The sequence below is a fragment of the Siniperca chuatsi genome, linkage group LG18, assembly GCF_020085105.1.
Source record: "Siniperca chuatsi isolate FFG_IHB_CAS linkage group LG18, ASM2008510v1, whole genome shotgun sequence".
Lineage (NCBI taxonomy): Eukaryota > Metazoa > Chordata > Actinopteri > Centrarchiformes > Sinipercidae > Siniperca > Siniperca chuatsi.
The window spans coordinates 396,542-415,514 of record NC_058059.1 but is presented as its reverse complement, the minus strand read 5'-3'; the positions used below and the strand labels follow the sequence as shown (position 1 = coordinate 415,514).

The following is an 18,973-nucleotide window of genomic DNA, read 5'->3' as shown; positions in this document are numbered from 1 at the left end:
TTCCTGTGTGCATTGCATTATGGGAGAATAACAGCACAAAAACTTTGTCTGTATTTAGTCTGAACTCTGTGAACTCACCACAGACTGTAAACCGGGTCAGAGTTAGTCTGGATTTAGGACACGATGACATGAAGGCGTGTCTCTCAGACTGACCAGGAGCTAAGGTTAGCGGCGCTAACATTAGCTCATTAGCTCATGAACTCATCACAACAGACGCGTCAGGCGGAATAAAGCCAGTGTTTTATTAATAATCTGCAGTTTACGGCGAACACGTTCAGGCGTTCTCTGTGGACGACGTGGCGCCATGAAGTTTGTTGCGAGCGCCCACGAACACTCAGCATTCTCCTTCCAGCTCGAGTCCTGCGTGTCGTAAACTTCCTGTCGAGCAGAATCACACGATCAATAATCAAACATTATGATCGATAATCATCTGGAGTGACTGGATGAGGCTCGTTACCTTCTTCCAGATGGGGATGTTGGCCTTCAGCTGGTGGATGCAGTGCTGAATCGCCTGCTGGCCGTCATGGCGATGAGGAGACGAGATCGCCATGGCAACGCTGGCCTGGCCCACCTCCACCCACCTGAGGGACAAAGTTCTCAGGTGAGTTTGACCTTCACCGCCCTCTCAGCTTCCGTTTTCTCCCTCCAACATTTTGTTCACCATTTAGCGTTAGCTTAGCTCGCTCGCTAACGGGACAATAACTTCCCGGTTTACGTGAAGTTACGTATAAACCATCGCAGCGTCCGATACTACACACCGATCGTAACAAGAAGACACAAGAAACGAAAAGAGGGGTTTTCTTTTTTCACAAAATCAATGCAGTGCGTCTGCATCTGAAAGCTACAAACCGCACATCTGAAGACAGCGAGGTGAAGATTCTCAGTAGAGAGAAGAGTTGGTTTGAAAGAGCGAGTCAAAGAAGCCATTTTTGTGAAAAAAGAACCCTCTTTGAACAGAAATGGTGGTCTGGATTCAACCTGCCCAAAGTTTACCACAGTGTATTAACACGTGGTCAAGCCAATCACATGCTAATCAGGTACTTAACAGTGATGAGGAGGTGCAGCCAGAAAACAACAGGCCTGATTACTGATTACTGGGCCATCATGGAAACTATTAGGTCAGTTTCAGGTGAAACTAGGCAGAGTAATCAACAGATACTCAGGTAGACTCCTTCCTGAGGGCGGGGCTTAAGCAACACAGAGTAGCTTAAATCTCTGAGTTCTCAGACCATTTTCACAATTGAGAATGACTTCCGGATGGGAGCGAAGCGTCTTGATTCTGAAAACAGCGTCCAGGCGACTGCGACTGAAACCTTTTCTACGATAGATCACTGCTGGACGAATGAGGGACGACACCGTCATTACCAGTTAGTATTAGCAGTTAGCATTAGCTTCGCACCTGTCTCTGTATTACTAAATGTGATGGTGGACCTCCTTTTATAAGAGTAAACTAGTCCTTACTGAGTCTGGAAGAGCGATTTCAGCGTGCGAGCAGGAGAAACAAAACACTACTGAGCATGTGCAGTGGGGCTCACAATGTAGACGTAAACCAGGAAGCTGGAAAACTCTTTTGGTTTATGGTCGTGTCGAGATGCGAACCCTGGATTTGCCAAACTCGCGCGAGATTCGTGCGCGTTCCTAAACCGAAACAAGTAGCTGTCCTGCCTGAATCTAAATCTCCTGAGAGTTTCTGCAAATCCAGAGTTAGCATCCAGACCAGCCCGGGATTATGAGCTCATCGAGGACGCCATCTTTGAGTCTCAGATCCAGGTCTTATGACATGGTCTCACGTGGTCTCACGTGGTCTCACCCCAGCCGGTGGTGGACACAGATGTGCGTCACGGTTGGCCAGCGCTGTCTGATGTCAGCACACAGCTTGGTGAACTCTGATTGGGCCATGAGCTCGTACGCCTCGTACTCCAGACCAATCACCTTCCTGCCGTCCACCTCGTCGTCACGGGTCGTACCTGCACACAAACACACACACAAACACACACACACACAAACAGAAACACACACACACACACACACACACACACACACAAACACAAACACAAACACAAAACACACACACACACACACACACACACACACACACACACACACACACAAACACAAACAGAAACACACACACACACACACACACACACAAACACAAACAGAAACACACACACACACACACACAAACACAAACAGAAACACACACACACACACACACACACACACACACACAGTGTATAAAAAGTTAAAGATGGTGGAAACGTGTAAAGGAGGTTTGTAGTTATGAAATAATGAATAAAGTGAAATCTAAAATATGAACCTATAAAAACTGAAATGGCTCCACAGGATGAGCTGCTGACGGCGTCGACCACTTCCTGTACAGACAGCCAATCACAGCGCAGCCTGAAGACGTCTCTCCGCTCCGACTCGGCCATCGCTGAGCAAAACGTGAAGCGGAGAATTAAAGTTGAGGATCATCATCAAGTTAGTGAGGAAAATAAACAACACAAGGCGGCAGGAAGTGGCGTTCACAAGCAGGAAACAGCATAACGCATTCTCTTCGGCGAGGGGCGGACACGGCGAGGGGCGGACACGGCGAGGGGCGGACACGGCGCGTTTCATGTTGTTGGTGTTTATTTGTAGGTTAGTCTGCTGTTGAGCTCGGCGTCAGCGTGAACAGATGCTCCCTGGTGTGTGTGTGTGTGTGTGTGTGTGTCTGTGTGTGTGTGTGTGTGTGTGTGTGTGTGTGTGTGTGTTTCTGTGTGTGTGTGTGTGTGTGTGTGTGTGTTTGTGTGTGTGTGTGTGTGAAGACGAGCTCGTTTCATTGGCCGGCTGCTCTCAGGTGCGTCTGGCCCCGCCCCGCTCAGCTGATATTTACCTTCTGGCTTGTGTTTATCCTCCGCTGAGCGGCGGCACCACGGCCACCTCGTCTCCGTCTCCCAGGGTCACCGGCTGGTCGCCGATGGCAACGTACTGCTGACGCACCGCCAACACCACCTGATCCTGCAGGAGGGAGAGTCTACACACACACACACACACACACACACACACACAGACACACACAGACACACACACACACACAGACACAGAAACACACACACACACACACACACACACACACACACACACACACACACACACACACACACACACACACACACACACAGACAGAAACACACACACACAGAAACACACACACATCACGGGACGGGAATCAGTCAGGTGGCAGCAGGTGTGTGTGTGTGTGTGTGATGTCACAGACGTGTCGTGATGACAGTGAACGTGTCACAGTACCTCGGGTGTCGCTGTAGCAACAGTCTCCAAAGGTCCTGGCTGCTGATTGGTGTCGGCACGGCAACGAGCTCCTCCTCCTTCACTCCGGTCAGCTCCACGCTCTGAGCGAAGTACAACACCGACACCTGAAGAACGAAGGTGTTCAAATTTCATATTTCATTCTCCTCAAGCGTAAAACCAGGATCATCGGGGAAGTTCACACACCGAGACTCTAACGGGTCGATCGACACACGAAAACAACACAAATCACTTCAGTTCAGACAGAAAATGAAGCGAAGCAGGTTCGTAAAACTGCACGAGACAAAGACTCTGAGAAGAAACAGCACCAGAGACAGAGACCAGAGACACCAGAGACACCAGAGACCAGAGAGACCAGAGACCAGAGACACCAGAGACAGAGACCAGAGACCAGAGACACCAGAGACCCAGAGAGACCAGAGACAGAGACCAGAGACACCAGAGACCAGAGACCAGAGACCAGAGACACCAGAGACACCAGAGACCAGAGACACCAGAGACCAGAGACACCAGAGAGACCAGAGACACCAGAGACCAGAGACACCAGAGACCAGAGACCAGAGACAGAGACCAGAGACACCAGAGAGACCAGAGACACCAGAGAGACCAGAGACACCAGAGAGACCAGAGACAACAGAGACACCAGAGACACCAGAGACCACAGACCACAGACACCAGACCCCAGAGAGACCAGACCCCAGAGACACCAGAGACCAGAGACACCAGAGAGACCAGAGACACCAGAGACCACAGACCACAGACACCAGAGAGACCAGACCCCAGAGACACCAGAGAGACCAGACCCCAGAGACACCAGAGAACAGAGACACCAGAGAGACCAGAGACACCAGAGACCACAGACCACAGACACCAGAGAGACCAGAGACACCAGAGACAGACCAGAGAGACCAGAGACACCAGAGAGACCAGAGACACCAGAGAGACCAGAGACACCAGAGAGACCAGAGACACCAGAGAGACCAGAGACACAGACACCACAGACCACAGACACCAGAGAGACCAGAGACACCAGAGACACCAGAGACCAGAGACACCAGAGAGAACAGAGACACCAGAGAGACCAGAGACACCAGAGAGACCAGAGACACCAGAGAGACCAGAGACACCAGTGAGGAGGCTGTATATCTTAACGCATGTCAGTCTGAACAGCATCGACCTCCTCGTGCTCCTCACGGGGGGCCGCGCAGCCGTGACATCACGCAAGTCTCCATTTGGAAGTCTTAAACTTAAACATTTCCGAGCTTAACAACAAAACGTTTGTCCGGACAAAAGGTAAACAACCGCTACTCACATCCAAACACGAGCGCCTTCAGTTCGGCGTCACATTACTGATCGATACATAATGTTTAGACGTGTATCTGCTGTAGCTGGGCGGCGCGTCACGTTCGCAAAGCGGTGTTAAATTCAGAGGAAATGCCAACGGAGTCTGGTGTCTACCTTCCCAAAACATCCTGAAAACTAAAGCGCCATGTTTGTGTTTTTATCCCGAAGCTTCGTGAAACTCACCTGCGCTGTCATGGAGACGGCGGCAGGCTCCGGACAGGTGAAGAAACTTTCCTGGACTGAAGGAAGCGTTTCCCCAAAACAGCTGACAGTCACTTCCTGCTCCGCTGCTATTGGCTCCCTCCTCTCCTGACAGTCACTTCCTGCTCCGCTGCTATTGGCTCCCTCCTCTCCTGACAGTCACTTCCTGCTCCGCTGCTATTGGCTCCACCGAACAGGCCTGCTGTTATTGGTCTAAAGGAGCTTTTTAATATCTTGGACGGTTTAGTTTTTCATTTCCTTTCTGATCAACAGGGTTCAATATTTAAGTTTACTGACACCTGATTGGACCAAACCTTAATCTGCTGAAATATAATATAAAGATGTCAACAAGAAGGAAAATTAAACAATAATTTATTCTTGTATTAAAACTATAAATTTTTCCCAAAATAAAAACAAAACATTTTTGTATTTTTAACAAATTCATGGAAGTAAAAATACATTCTTATCATTTTAACTTTTAAACACTTTATATGTCTCAGCCATTTACCTGTTCACAGAAAATATAGAACATTTCTAAATTACAAAAATACCCAGAAAATGTCACAGATTCCCAGAATTTCCCGAAACTTTCCCGAAACTTTCCCTTTCACAGCAAACACAAACATTTAAAGCGGCGGAGACAGTGTGTGCAGTTTGGAAACATAAACACAGAAACATCCAGTGGCTCCATTATTATCTACAGATCAATAACAAGAAATCAATCACACGTTGATGCACTTTACCCACAATTCCACATTCTTTTAGGAAAAAATCACATAAAAAACTAAACAGCAGTAACTACAAACTGTGATCGACAGTCACCATGGAAACGCCCCCCACACACACACACATTAAAAAAATTAATTAAACGTTTGGTCCCTTTTTGTTGCCATAGCAACCTCACCCGTCCCGTTTAGTGCTAGACAGACGAGTCGCAGTTCAGTGTTTTCTCAGGTTGTTTTTCCGTCTTTGACCTTTGACCTTTGGGCTCCTGACCTTTGACCCCGCGGACTGCTGCGTCGCCGTCTTACGTATTTCACTCTTCGTCCTCTCCACTTTCCCTTTTTCTTTGCGGTTTCCGGTTTCGACTCCCGGCTCGTTCATTTGTAGCGCCACGTTCTCGCCCACGGCCGCAGAGCTCAGCTTTGGCTGCTTAATATCAATCTGTAATTTATAATCTGTAATTTATAATCTGTAATTTATAATCTTTTATTTATAATCTGTAATTTATAATCTTTTATTTATAATCTGTAATTTATAATCTGTCATTTATAATCTTTTATTTACATCACCTTTAAGTTTGGACTTTTTTAGTGACATTTTTGGCTCATTTCCTCTGGCAGCTTATTCTCTATATCTCGTTGTGTGAAATGACTGAATGAATGTTCCTTCTTGTTTTTCAGTCGAGCTCCACGCGGAAAGCGCTGATTTCCATTGGCCGCAGGCGCGTGACGCGCGGCGGCCGCTGTTGCTGGGCGGACTGCGGTTCGTCGTCTTCTCGCAGCAGAGTGAGTCCCGACCGGCGGACCGAACGAAAGCGGAGAGGAGAGAACAGATCGTCCACGTTCACCTGAAACACAGAAAAATCAAATCAAAAATGAGAAAAGTTTGAATTTAGCAGAAAGGAAAACTATAAACAACAACAACAAAAGACGTTCAGCTAAACGAAGAAAAAATCTAACTGAAAAACAGTCCCATCACAGCGTTCTGTACATTTAAATTGCAGTAATTACATTTTAGAAAATGTATTAAAGGAAATATTTATTTTAATATTTATATTAATATTAACTAAATGAAAAAGGAAAAGAAATATAAAATGTTTTGAAAAGCCAAAAAATATTTGATGGAAAGGAATAATTTTAAAACGCGTGTGGCGCCCACCTCCTCGTGCGCGCTCCACGTGCACTGCAGTCGCGGCTCGGGGGCGGAGCTACAATCGAAGCCCTTCCTGTGGAGGAGCAGAGCCGCTTCCTGTGACGGACTTCCTGCTTCCTGTTTACCACAAACACAAAAACATTCATTTTCTCTGACATTTTGACTTGCAATATAATTCATTCACAACAAGTATTACACGTTAATAAACTGAAGTCGTTTTCAAATCATTTAACTTTTTTATTAATATTTAAATTTTAGTCAGTTTTTTGGTTTTGTGGATTTTTTTTTGTACTTATTTTTATATTTCATGACACATTTTGCCCAAATTTTCCTCAGCTGATTTTAAAGCTGCAACCAACGATTATCTTCATGGATTAATCTGATGGCCATATATTCGATTAATCACGTATTCTAGAAAATGTCAAAAAATAGTAAAAAATATGCATCACAGTTTCTGACGTCTTCAAATGTCAGTTCACTGAGACGCGGTTGGAAAACATTTCAGCTGCTGCTGATCGGCGTAACATTCACTCGACTTTCTCATTCAGCAAACGTGATTGTTGTGCAGGAAGCTCTGAACGTTAGCTGAGCGCTAGCTGAGCGTTAGCTGAGCGCTAGCTGAGCGCTAGCTGATCGTTAGCTGATCGGCGTAACATTCACTCGACTTTCTCATTCAGCATTAGCTGAGCGTTAGCTGAGCGCTAGCTGAGCGCTAGCTGATCGTTAGCTGAGCGCTAGCTGATCGTTAGCTGAGCGCTAGCTGAGCGCTAGCTGAGCGTTAGCTGAGCGCTAGCTGAGCGCTAGCTGAGCGCTAGCTGAGCGCTAGCTGAGCGCTAGCTGAGCGCTAGCTGATCGTTAGCTGATCGGCGTAACATTCGTTAGCTGAGCGCTCATTCAGCATTAGCTGGCGCTAGCTGAGCGTTAGCTGAGCGCTAGCTGCGTTAGCTGGCGCTGAGCGCTAGCTGAGCGTTAGCTGGCGCTAGCTGGCGTTAGCTGGCGCTAGCTGAGCATTAGCTGAGCGCTAGCTGAGCGTTAGCTGATCGTTAGCTGAGCGCTAGCTGAGCGTTAGCTGAGCGCTAGCTGATCGTTAGCTGATCGTTAGCTGAGCGCTAGCTGATCGTTAGCTGAGCGCTAGCTGATCGTTAGCTGAGCGTTAGCTGAGCGCTAGCTGAGCTGCAGGTCACAGAATCCGGTGTAACAGCGGCAGCGCGCCGCGGCCGAGCATCAACTGAACACAAGTTCTTACTTTAACAGACGGACGGACAGAAGATCGATATTTAAACTGGGACTCGTCGTTAATATTCAGTGACGTTGACAGTTTTCAGAGCAGCTGGTCCCCAATACAATTTGTGTTTTTTGACTAATTGTAGTGTTATTTTATTCATGTGTGTTGAAAATGTATCTGAAAATTCAACAAATAAAATCCCAAATCTGTGAACTGCCGACACAGCGGCTGACGGGAAGAGGAAGTTACACAGACAACGGTTTAAGCTTCGGATTTGAACGTTAACAGACGAATACTGCGCCGTTGTTTCACTTTGCTAAATCCTTACGTCAGCAGTTTGTTTTCTTTGCGCGATCTCAGCAACATCCGCTGGAGGTTAATGAATCCGACCTGCATCAGAACGCATCCCCCTCGTTAACACTTATCACGTCTTTGCAGATATTTACAAAGAATTAGGCTTTGCGTATGAACAGCGGCGCATTTGATTGCTTTCTGCTGTTCAGCAGTTTGTTAAACGTTTTCAGGAATTTGCAGATCAACACGATCTCAGAGCGCTGCGCAGAAATCGATTATTAAAACAGCTGGAATCAGAGCTCCAGTTGTTTTCGGGATACAGTGCTGGAGGTTGAAATGAAACAAATGTTCCAGGTGTTTCCAGGTGTTTCCAGGTGTTGTTCTTACCTGCGCGTCCTCCAGTGTCCTCAGGTTCAGCAGGTGAACGTCGCACGGCAGCGACGACCGGAGCGGCAGGAAGGGGCGGAGCTTCGGCAGCTGGCTGTCGCTAGGGGCGACCATGGTGATTGGCGGGTGGCAGAGGGAGAGCGAGGTCAGGTGGGCGAGCAGTGACAGGTGTTCAACTGAGGCTCCTCCCACTTCCTGTCAGAAAAAACAAAACAAACAGAACAACAAAATATAAAACACAAGAAATAATAAAAAAATATAATAAATAAAATATGAATAAACTGAGGAAAGAAAGAGATAATAATAATATATATATTTAATATATATATATATATATATAAATTAAACCAACTGGAAAATGAGAGAAAGTCAAAGTCTTCTGTTCTGTTTTTATCTGTTTATCGTGTCTCGACCTCCTCGGCCGGACTGGAGCTGACTGACGGAGCTGGGCATCGCCACTGATTTCTGAACAGACTCGATTCCGATTCACAAGGTCCCGATCCGGTTCGATCTGATCCGATCCGGTTCGATCTGATCCGATCCGGTTCGATCCGGTTCGATCTGATCCGATCCGGTTCGATCTGATCCGATCCGGTTCGATCCGGTTCGGTTAAGGATTCGTCAGCAACTAGACTAATCTTGCTCGGATGTGAAAGAGCAGCTGATGTTTCCACTCAGCGTTTCTCCGAACGTCATTTCCCCGTTAACAGAAAATCAGATCGGACCGATCGGCAGTCAGCTGCCCGGGAACCTGAATGGCAGATTTTCACTCGACTCACAAAACCTCCGACGTGCGTGTACGTCAGCGTAACATCCTGTGTATAACAGCGATATTCAAGCTGTAATACTGCGCCGTTCTCGGAGCTCAGTCCAGTCCTGATCAGGCCTGCTGTTAGCTCTTTCATTGATCCATCCACTTCATGCTGCTCATCTGGGTCCACGATGCATTAATTTAATTCATTATATAATTAGGAATTATTGTTAAATTCTGCGGGGAAGTCCTGAAAAAAGCTTCCGTCGTACTTTCAGACCTCAGGTTCGAAACAGGTTTTATTCTACGTGGTGTTAAACAGTCTGTAACAACACTCAGCTCAGCAGCCGATTGATCGATTGATCGATCACTTCTTACATTCATTGTGCCCCGCCCCCTCACCTGAGCTCCGCCCCCTCACCTGAGCTCCGCCCCTCCTGTCCTCCAGCAGCAGCTGGTAGAGACTCGCCGTCAGCTTGTTGTCGGTGACGCCCTGACCGAGGCCGCGGTTATCGTCCTGCTGCAGCCGCCGGTCCAACACCACCTCCAGCTCCCCTGCACGGGTCAGAGGTCAGAGGTCAGGGGTCAGAGGTCAGGGGTCACAGGTCAGAGGTCACAGGTCAGAGGTCAGGGGTCAGAGGTCAGGGGTCACAGGTCAGAGGTCACAGGTCAGGGGTCAGAGGTCGACACCGGACACATCCAGTCACATACGAGAACAACTTGTACTGTGTTTCTCAGTGGAAGAACAAACGTTAACTCGATGAGGCTGAATATGAAGTTTAACTCCTGTAAGTTTTTATTTGCCGCCTCGGGCACGCTGGGTTTAATGAGCGCTCAAACAATAAAGACTGTTATTATCGTAATTATTACAAACAGACAAAACACTCAAAGCGATGAAGTTATCTGTAGAATCGGAGACGTGCAGGTAGACGAAGACTCACCTGGTCTGAGCGACGCGACGGCCTGACTCTGAGCCGACAGCAGAGACACACGAGACGTCGAGTCCTGCAGGAACGACGCCGAGCTCATCGGGTAAAAGTTCGCCTGCAGGGGGAGCTTCGCCAGAGTCCGCCGCTGCTGCATCTGCACATAACCAATCAACAACCAATCAACAACCAATCAATAAGCTACCAATCACCACTAACAGACAGGCTCATGATGTCACAGTGTGACTATATGAACCTGGAAGCTGTTGAGGTCGGAGTAGAAACGGTTGCCATTGGCAACATCGCTGACGAGCCGCATGACGAGCTCACGGTTGACCTCTGACCTGATGTCCACCATGTTGGAAATCTCCAGGGACCTCCCAGCATGCCCTGGGGCAGAGACAGACAGGAGACTTTTATTGTGAAATCGTTCAGTTCGATTAATGATATTAATTTAAATTAAATTAATGCACAATTAAGTTAAATGAATAAAGATCGTGTGTGCGGGGAGCCAACAGGAAGTCTCTAACATGCATGGGACTCTACTGAGCATGCTCTGTGCAGAAGCCTGAACAACGTTTTAAGTGTTAAATGAGACGTCATCTTGGAGCACAGTATCTATCAGGCAGCTTGCATGCAGCCTGACAGGCAGAACCCAGGGCTCGGTGCACAGCCTGACAGCCAGAACCCAGGGCTCAGTGAGCAGCCTGACAGGCAAAACCCAGGGCTCAGTGCACAGCCTGACAGCCAAAACCCAGGGCTCGGTGCGCAGCCTGACAGGCAGAACCCAGGGCTCTGTGCGCAGCCTGACAGCCAGAACCCAGCCTGACAGCCAGAACCCAGGGCTCGGTGCGCAGCCTGACAGCCAGAACCCAGGGCTCGGTGAGCAGCCTGACAGGCAAAACCCAGGGCTCGGTGCGCAGCCTGACAGCCAAAACCCAGGGCTCGGTGCGCAGCCTGACAGCCAAAACCCAGGGCTCGGTGAGCAGCCTGACAGCCAAAACCCAGGGCTCGGTGAGCAGCCTGACAGGCAGAACCCAGGGCTCTGTGCGCAGCCTGACAGCCAAAACCCAGGGCTCGGTGCGCAGCCTGAAGGCAGAAGGCGACACCTGAAGAAAAGATGATTAAACTGTAAATCTGGTCTCGTTACCGTCCAGGTGGTAAAGTCGGACTCTGTGCGTGAAGTGTCGGAAACAGGAAGTGATGTCAGAGAAGACCGGCCCTCTGGAGACCCGAACCAGGGGCGGCTCTGAGGACGAGTAGAGCTGCAGGAGGGCGAGAGACATTCACGGTGAATCAGAGGACAGCGAGAGAGAGACATTTAGTCCTGGTCTGACTGATCCGGTTCAGACCTGGTTTGTGGTCCTGGTCTTACCTGGGCCCCCTCCCCCCGGCAGGAACAGGTAGGCTCCGCTCTTGTCCTGGTTTGCACTGGTCCTCGTTCCGTACCACAGAAACTGGACCTGGACCTGACGGACCAGACCGGACTGCAGACGGAGCTTCTACATTTCAAAATAAGAAATAAAACGTTTAAAGAAACTTTATTAGTAAAATAAATAAATATTAATGACATATTTTAAATAGATTAATAAATAATTTTGTTAATAAAAATTTAAATCAGTAATTGGATTTATAATATATTTATATAAATACTAATGAAAACATAATTTCGTATATATCGTATGTATCGTTATATAAATCAATAACTTATCAATATCATACAACACATTTGTACAATTATAATAATCGTATTATTCTAATTATTTTGTCTTTTTTCGCTCTGTCCGGTCGTGATTCATCAATAAATTGTCCAGAATATATTTTTCTGTTTGTTGTATTTATTCAGAAACATTTTGCTGTTAAATGGACAGACTTTTAATCTGAAAGGTCTGACCTGCAGCAGGCCGGTCTCCGCGGAGCTCCATATTTGGACGTGCTTGTTGCTAAGCGACAGGGGGGCGTCGGCCTCGGGTACTTGTGGGTCGGACACCTGGAAGTGTACGGTCTGGATGGCTGGCGGGTTGCCGCGACGATGGAAGGTGTACCGAGCCCGGTGGGCGGAGCCAACAGAGGCTTTGGTCACATGATACACGCCGAGCGACAGAGGAGGAAGTTCAGCCACGAAGTCGAGCTGAAGACGAAAGAATAAAGTTTAAAACGTCCGCCACCTCAACACTGACACACCTGCTGTGACTACATACTGCTGCTGAACTGTGATTGGACATCCCTGTTCAGGGGAGGGGCTTACCACCAACCAGGAAGATGTAACATTAAAACAAGTCCAATTATAAATAATGCTAATAACAATATTAATAACAACAATAATAATAATAATAATATGTTGAGCTCTTTTGCAGAATGAAACAAATTAATTATGTAAATGAATAAAAACATCTAGGAGAAAATGACAAATTACAGATAAAAACTAAATAACTTTATGTGGAGTAATTGAAGTAACCGAACTGCTCGTCACCTGGAAAGCTTCTGTGGACGCCCGGCTCGGCTCCGCCCACACCGCAGAGATCTGTGCAGCCATTGGTCGACCTGTTTCTGCATCGACAACGCGAGCGTCCGGAGAGTCGACGACGACGCTGATGACGGACGTACGGAGCTGCTCCGTCGGGTTGAAGATGATCAATGACCTGAAACAAAAATGATCAATATTGACAAAAAGTCAATGTGACAAAAAACATCATAACACCTCGCTAACATGCTCACAATGACAATGCTAACATGACTGTGTGTTTAACAGGTATAATGTTTATCATGTTCACCATCTTAGCTTAACGTGTTAGCATGCTAACATTAGCGAATTAGCGGTAGCTGGTCATTAATTCAAACTGAGCCTCGTTCTGACGTCTGTGTTACTAAGTGGAGTTTTATCATCGCTAAGCTAAACCAGGTAGCAGCTCACTAACGTTCTCGGTACAGATCAGTTGTTACTAAATGTTTACAGCCACTAACTGCAGGTGGAACTGTTGTTAGCTGACTGAGCCAACTGACAAAGCTAACGTTAGCATGCTAACATCTGAGCCGTTTAGAGTGAAGAGTCAGTTAGCTTAGCATAGTCAGATATTTCCCTCTCATTATAAACTGTATGAATCAGAAATAAAACTAACACCTACATTTACAGATTTATCTTTTAGCCTCTGAAACTGTGATGTTTGGAAGTTATGCTAGCTCGTGATGCTACAGTGACTTCCTGTTTATATAGCTGATTGCTCCTGATTGGACAGCGCTACAGATGTTTCCTAGCAACAGATTTACTGAAGTCGCTGAGACGTTTCTTAAATTTTAATGGTTTAAAATAAGAAAGTAAGTTATTCTGACTCCGCCTCTTCCCCCTGTAAGCCCCGCCCCTCACCTGGGCTCATCACTGAGCGTGAGCGAGGACTTCTGAGGCAGAGCGTCCTGCGCTGAGATCACATCATCCTGAAAATATATCACACGGATTATTATATTATCAATTATGTACATTTTCCCGATATTTACAAACCCATTTTTACATTTCTGTTTATAATTCTGAAAGCATCAGACTGAAACTAACATCATCTCTCCCTCAACATGTTTATAAAGTTTATGCTGATGGCCAGAACTGAAAATACACCTACATGTTACCTGTTTCAGGTATTATTGAATCGTGTCTCTACGTCTGATTGATTAAAAACTTTAAATATTATTATTATGAGTTATAATCCATTATACTGTACATGCCATAAAAATACAACACAAATATACTGCATAGGACAACTGTAAAAGAGGTGATGGGGTCAAAGGTCACCATTTGCAGGAAGGGTTTTGATTGGTCGTGGTGGTACTGGCTCTTGTCCAATAGGAGCAGCCAGTGGGCAGAGCTCTGCAGCACCTGGCGCAGGTTCAGGATCGCGTGAAACAACCTGTAAAATAACATTTTAGTTCAGACTTTAATCTTTTTCTACTTCGAGTTTTTATTTTCTTGATTTTTAATATGAAAGATTTGATTTCCTTTATTTTGGAGAAATGTTACTTTTTTAAATAGTTTTTTGTTTTTTATTTTCATTGATTTAAATGTGAGACTTATTACGTACTGCAACACACTGAAGCCTAAAAAAACTTTTACATAATCAAAACTTTATTTAAAATCTCACAACTTCACTTCAACAAATGTCAACCGCTGACTGACAAACTACACTGTGAAACACAATGTTAACGATACGCTTAAACGGGACGGATGGGAAATTAATGTTAGATGCTAATGCTAAATGAATGGGTATGATGGGAGGCTAACGCTAACTGCTTACACTAAGCGAGGTGGTACCTGTTACCGTTGCCAGTGACGACGACGTCCTTCAACAGAGAGCATGGAGGGACAAATGAGACAAAAAACATGCTAACGCTAAAGACGCTAAAAGTGATGATAACATTGATTTGTTATCTGCAAATGTAATGAAGGATCAATATAAAAATAAATCTAAACTAAACATTTATAAACAAAACAAATTTACGCTAAAAAATGTATGAAAAATAAATGTTTAAGGTAACAACTACATTAAAACTTTGTGTTATTTTAACAATAGTTCATCAACAAAACTCAGTAAACACTATTCATGTATTTACCTAAAATAATGCTTTCCATGCTAACACCTGCTAGCTTTTACCTGCTAACTGCTGCATTTACTTTACTTTTCTATAGGTTGAATAACCTTAAATAAGTGTTGTCAAATTATTATTACATTGTTAGCTTTATATTCCCACCACCCTGCTAAGATGCTAAAAAGCTAATAAAGTTTTGACCAGCTAACCTGTTAACCCCGTATGCTAATGTCCACACATTCAACCGCTAACATTTCATAGGAATCTTTTAATATTTTCTTTTGTCCTTGATTTAAGCTAACATGCTAACAAGTTTTAACCTGGTTACTGAATGCTAACATGCTAACATTTTAATGTCCTAGCATGTCACATGTGTTTTTTCACTTTACACAACTAAAACCAACTTATTCTTTAACTTCTGACTACGCCAACATGCTAACAGGAAGTAGCCACCTGGTGCCGTAGTCGACCACCACGGGGTCGCGGGCAGTGCCAGTGATGCCGTCGTGGTGCTGGAACAGCGCCAGGCTCCGCCTCCCTGCCGTCAAACGCTGGAAGTGTTCGCGCGCTGGGAAATCTGCGACCGGACGACCGTCGCCACGGAAACGACGCATTTCAGCCAACGTCAGGGTGAAGAGGATTTCTGTCGCTCTGTCGGAGAGAGAAGAAGAACGTCTTTAAAGATGAACAGAAAATAAAAATAAGATGAAAACATTTATGAAACAAAAGGGACAAACTGCGGGAAACCCAAAACAAAAAGTATAAAAATGTAATAAAACGATTTAAACTGTAAATATGTGAAACGCATCAGCAGAACCGTCCCCATGACGCAGTAACCGTGGTCGGGATTCAACCAGAGTCTGTACAAAATTTTGAGTTTTTGCAAAAACATTTTAGTGAGAAGAAAGAAAGCAGGCTACAGGTCCAACAATAACCACAAACATATATACATAACATACAAACAAACCCGAGTCATGCGATACACGAGGGGGCGTACCTGAGCGTGGCCTCCAGCGTTCTGTCCAGGCGTTTGTAAAACGGTCTGGAGGTGAAGTATCCGCTCCAGTAATGATCGTCACGGTCGGCGTACGTGAAGAAGTCGCCGCGAAGTGTCGGCAGAGTCGTTCCTGCTGCGCTCAGACGCCGATGAAGAGCCTCGAAGTAATCCGAGAGAGTCCCGAATCGAGCCTGAAAACAGACGGCAGAAGAAGAACGAACAAGTTCAGGTTGTGACGACGACAAACGCAGCAAACATCACGTATCTCCGCCACAGACTGCTGATGCTCTGTTATTGATGACCCACACTTCGATTTTATATACTGGATCAATATTTATTGATAACACATTTTTAATTAAGGATCCATCAGATGTGTAAATATACAGTTTCTGTACCTGAAGACTAATTTGGGCAACGTTACACACGTTTGTATTTAAATTGAGTTCGCTGCTGACGTCCGGCCTGTTTCACACACCTGAGGGTAAAACCCCTGCTTCTGTTTTCACCTTGTAGCTTCAACGTGTTTCTCCTCTCAGAGTTAATAAAACATCCTTCATCACCGCTCCTCATGCTCCGCCCCCTCCCAGGTGTCTCAGGTGCTCACCTTGATGTGGAGCTCCGGGTGTTGGTCGAAGTAGTCGAAGAGTTTCTGGTAGTTACCGAACTGAGCGTCCCACTCGCTCGACTCCACGAATCGAAAGTCGTCCCCGAGCGGAACGAGAAGGACCGGAGAGCGGAAGAGCCGAGACTTCTGGCGGTACTGATCCAACAGGAGGCGAGCTCTGAGGACACACAGGAGCATCGCCGAGGTCACACATCCATCCGGCACAAACAGCTCAGCAACCAGTCGCACACAAAAGCTTCACCGCAGGCTCGGAGATACCGCACAAATAAACCGCACAAAAACTGTCGAAGCAGACAGGAAGCTGGTTTCTAACCCGCTAAAATAAAGCTGAAAGACGTTTTATCCACGTTTGGGAACAAAATCTGATGCAGTCAATGTTTACTCTTTAACTTTTTCACTTGTGAGTTACAGTTTAATCACAACCTTCAAAGAAAAGTCAGGGAACTCCATTCAGAAATCTGCTGTTTTAAGGATGAGCTATACACTGTGAAACCTCATGCTCGTTTCCAGCTCTATGCTTTTATTCTGCGGCTCCACTAAATTGGTCAGCTAGCTAATAGCGCTAGCTGCACGGCTAAAAGCTAACGGTAGCTACAGTTATCAGTAGTTAGCGGTTACTTTAGCAACAAGCTACCTGTCCATCAAGAAACTGACTAACTTTCCTTCACAACTGAAAAAGCTCTTCCTGCGAGACGAACTGACGAGTCGTCCTGAGCAGACTCCTTTCAGCGCTGTGAGCAGCGCGGTGGCCAGCTCAGACAGGCGGAGGGCGGCACCTGGCCAAACTGCCCCCAGGTGTGTATTATGCAAATATGTGCCCTGGTTACGTAACCGAAGAAGAGGCTGGAAATCCAGCAAGGATTCAGGTTTGATTCTTTAATATTAATAATAATTCTAAATTATAAATATCAGTTATTTCATTATTGTTATCTTTGGCCCCGCCCCCTGCTTACCGCTCCTGGACGTTCTGCTCTGTGATTGGCTGCGGCGGTTTCCTCCACGGACAGAAGACCCGCCCCCCCGGCAGGCGGTGGAAATCGAACTGACAACAGACAGCCGGGTTTGGACCGCACGTGTGCGGTATGTCGTAGCTGTAGAATGGCATCATGTGACAGGTGATGTCACTGCGGGAGGAGGAGTCTGACACACAGGAAGTGGGTGGAGTTAGAGACACGTTTTTACATATTTTACTGGAACTTTATGTAACTTTAATCTGACAGATTAGAAACATTCAGGTTTCTCTTTTCAATGAATTGCTTTTAATTAATTAATTAATTTTATTATTTGCTGCATTAATTACTCTCGTGTGATTTGTTTCCACGTTCAGTCCGATCTCTTGGATGACATCACTCTGAATTCTTCATCAGCTATTTCCTGTCTGAGATTCTGTGATTAAACTCTAAATCCAGTATTTAACAATAAAACCTTAACGTTTCTAACGAACAGGTCAGAGCGACTGAAAACCAAAAATCTTTCTGTCTTTTGCAAATTGTCGTAACACCATATTTTTGTATTTTTTAATAATTTGGACCAATTTTACAAAATCTTTACTCAAATTATTTGTTTGCGTTTGTATTTATTCACACTGAATTCTTGAGAAAAGCTTCCGTGTTTCCTTCTTTGTGTCTGATTTTATATCTGGATTATGATGCAGTTGTATTCATTTTCATTTGTGATGTTTTGCTGTTGTATTACTGTTTCTCATGTTCGTTGTATCTCCGTGTTAGAAATAACAAGCAGAAACTAAGTTATTATATCGTAGAAAAGGTTTCAGTCGTAGTCGTCTGGACGCTGTTTTCAGAATCAAGACGTTTCGGCTCCCATCCGGAAGAAGTCATTCTCAAATGTGAAAATGGTCTGAGAACTCAGAAATTTAAGCTACTCTGTGTTGCTTAAGCCCCGCCCTCAGGGAGGAGTCTACCTGAGCGCCGTGCGTTTGCATCTAAAAGCTACAAACCGCACATCTGAAGACAGCGAGGTGAAGAGTCTCAGTAGAGAGAAGAGTTGGTTTGAAAGAGGAGTCAAAGAAGCCATTTTTGTGAAAAGAAAACCCCTCTTTGAACAGAAATGGTGGTCTGAGATTCAATCTGCCCAAAGTTTACCACAGTGTATTAACACCGTGGTCAAGCCAATCACATGCTAATCAGGTACTTAACAGTGATGAGGGAGGTGCAGCCAGAGAACAACAGGCCTGATTACTGATTACTGGGCCATCATGGAAACTATTAGGTCAGTTTCAGGTGAAACTAGCTAATCAACAGATACTCAGGTAGACTCCTCCCTGAGGGCGGGGCTTAAGCAACACAGAGTAGCTTAAATTTCTGAGTTCTCAGACCATTTTCACAATTGAGAATGACTTCCGGATGGGAGCCGAAACGTCTTGATTCTGAAAACAGCGTCCAGACGACTACGACGTGACTACGTGAAAAACTAATATCCCATTTTTCTTCTGAAATTCTCTCAA

The 18,973-nt window shown here is 45.7% G+C and overlaps 3 protein-coding genes across 3 annotated transcripts in view; all 3 read right to left on the bottom strand.

Annotated features, from left to right (window-relative positions):
- Positions 1-204: 204 nt before the first annotated feature.
- On the bottom strand, positions 205-1,983 carry LOC122865984 (molybdopterin synthase catalytic subunit-like). The gene is made up of 3 exons (XM_044175081.1): positions 1,811-1,983; positions 458-581; positions 205-378 (listed from the first exon to the last, which is right to left on the bottom strand). Exons 1-3 carry the CDS (start codon positions 1,897-1,899, stop codon positions 205-207), a joined length of 387 nt encoding a protein of 128 aa, XP_044031016.1. The 5' UTR covers positions 1,900-1,983.
- LOC122865865 (molybdopterin synthase sulfur carrier subunit) lies at positions 1,942-5,222 on the bottom strand. Its single transcript, XM_044174821.1, has 5 exons — positions 4,840-5,222; positions 3,295-3,419; positions 2,879-3,019; positions 2,321-2,437; positions 1,942-1,967 (listed from the first exon to the last, which is right to left on the bottom strand). The coding sequence occupies exons 1-3, from the start codon at positions 4,849-4,851 to the stop codon at positions 2,893-2,895; spliced, it is 264 nt and encodes an 87-aa protein (XP_044030756.1). The 5' UTR covers positions 4,852-5,222; the 3' UTR covers positions 1,942-1,967; positions 2,321-2,437; positions 2,879-2,892.
- A 616-nt stretch (positions 5,223-5,838) lies between these two features.
- Positions 5,839-18,973, bottom strand: part of man2a1 (mannosidase, alpha, class 2A, member 1) — a 20,165-nt gene continuing 7,030 nt past the window's right edge. Inside the window, 17 exon segments of the mRNA XM_044174805.1 lie at positions 5,839-6,427; positions 6,739-6,849; positions 8,639-8,833; positions 9,811-9,944; positions 10,331-10,472; positions 10,572-10,705; positions 11,466-11,580; positions 11,691-11,703; positions 11,705-11,817; positions 12,210-12,446; positions 12,789-12,957; positions 13,680-13,747; positions 14,097-14,211; positions 15,341-15,538; positions 15,885-16,075; positions 16,489-16,666; positions 17,463-17,649. Of these exon segments, the coding sequence (XP_044030740.1) occupies positions 6,257-6,427; positions 6,739-6,849; positions 8,639-8,833; positions 9,811-9,944; positions 10,331-10,472; positions 10,572-10,705; positions 11,466-11,580; positions 11,691-11,703; positions 11,705-11,817; positions 12,210-12,446; positions 12,789-12,957; positions 13,680-13,747; positions 14,097-14,211; positions 15,341-15,538; positions 15,885-16,075; positions 16,489-16,666; positions 17,463-17,649 (2,471 nt within the window). The 3' untranslated portion in view covers positions 5,839-6,256.

Bases quoted from the DNA above. Each gene is read 5' to 3' on its own strand.
- LOC122865984 (XM_044175081.1), bottom strand. From the start codon at position 1,899: ATGGCCCAATCAGAGTTCACCAAGCTGTGTGCTGACATCAGACAGCGC. The intron at 582-1,810 runs GTGAGACCACGT...TTTGTCCCTCAG, and splicing joins TGTGTCCACCACCGGCTGGG to GTGGGTGGAGGTGGGCCAGG. The intron at 379-457 runs GTAACGAGCCTC...TCTGCTCGACAG, and splicing joins ACATCCCCATCTGGAAGAAG to GAAGTTTACGACACGCAGGA.
- LOC122865865 (XM_044174821.1), bottom strand. The intron at 3,020-3,294 runs GTACTGTGACAC...GTGTGTGTGTAG, and splicing joins TTGCTACAGCGACACCCGAG to ACTCTCCCTCCTGCAGGATC.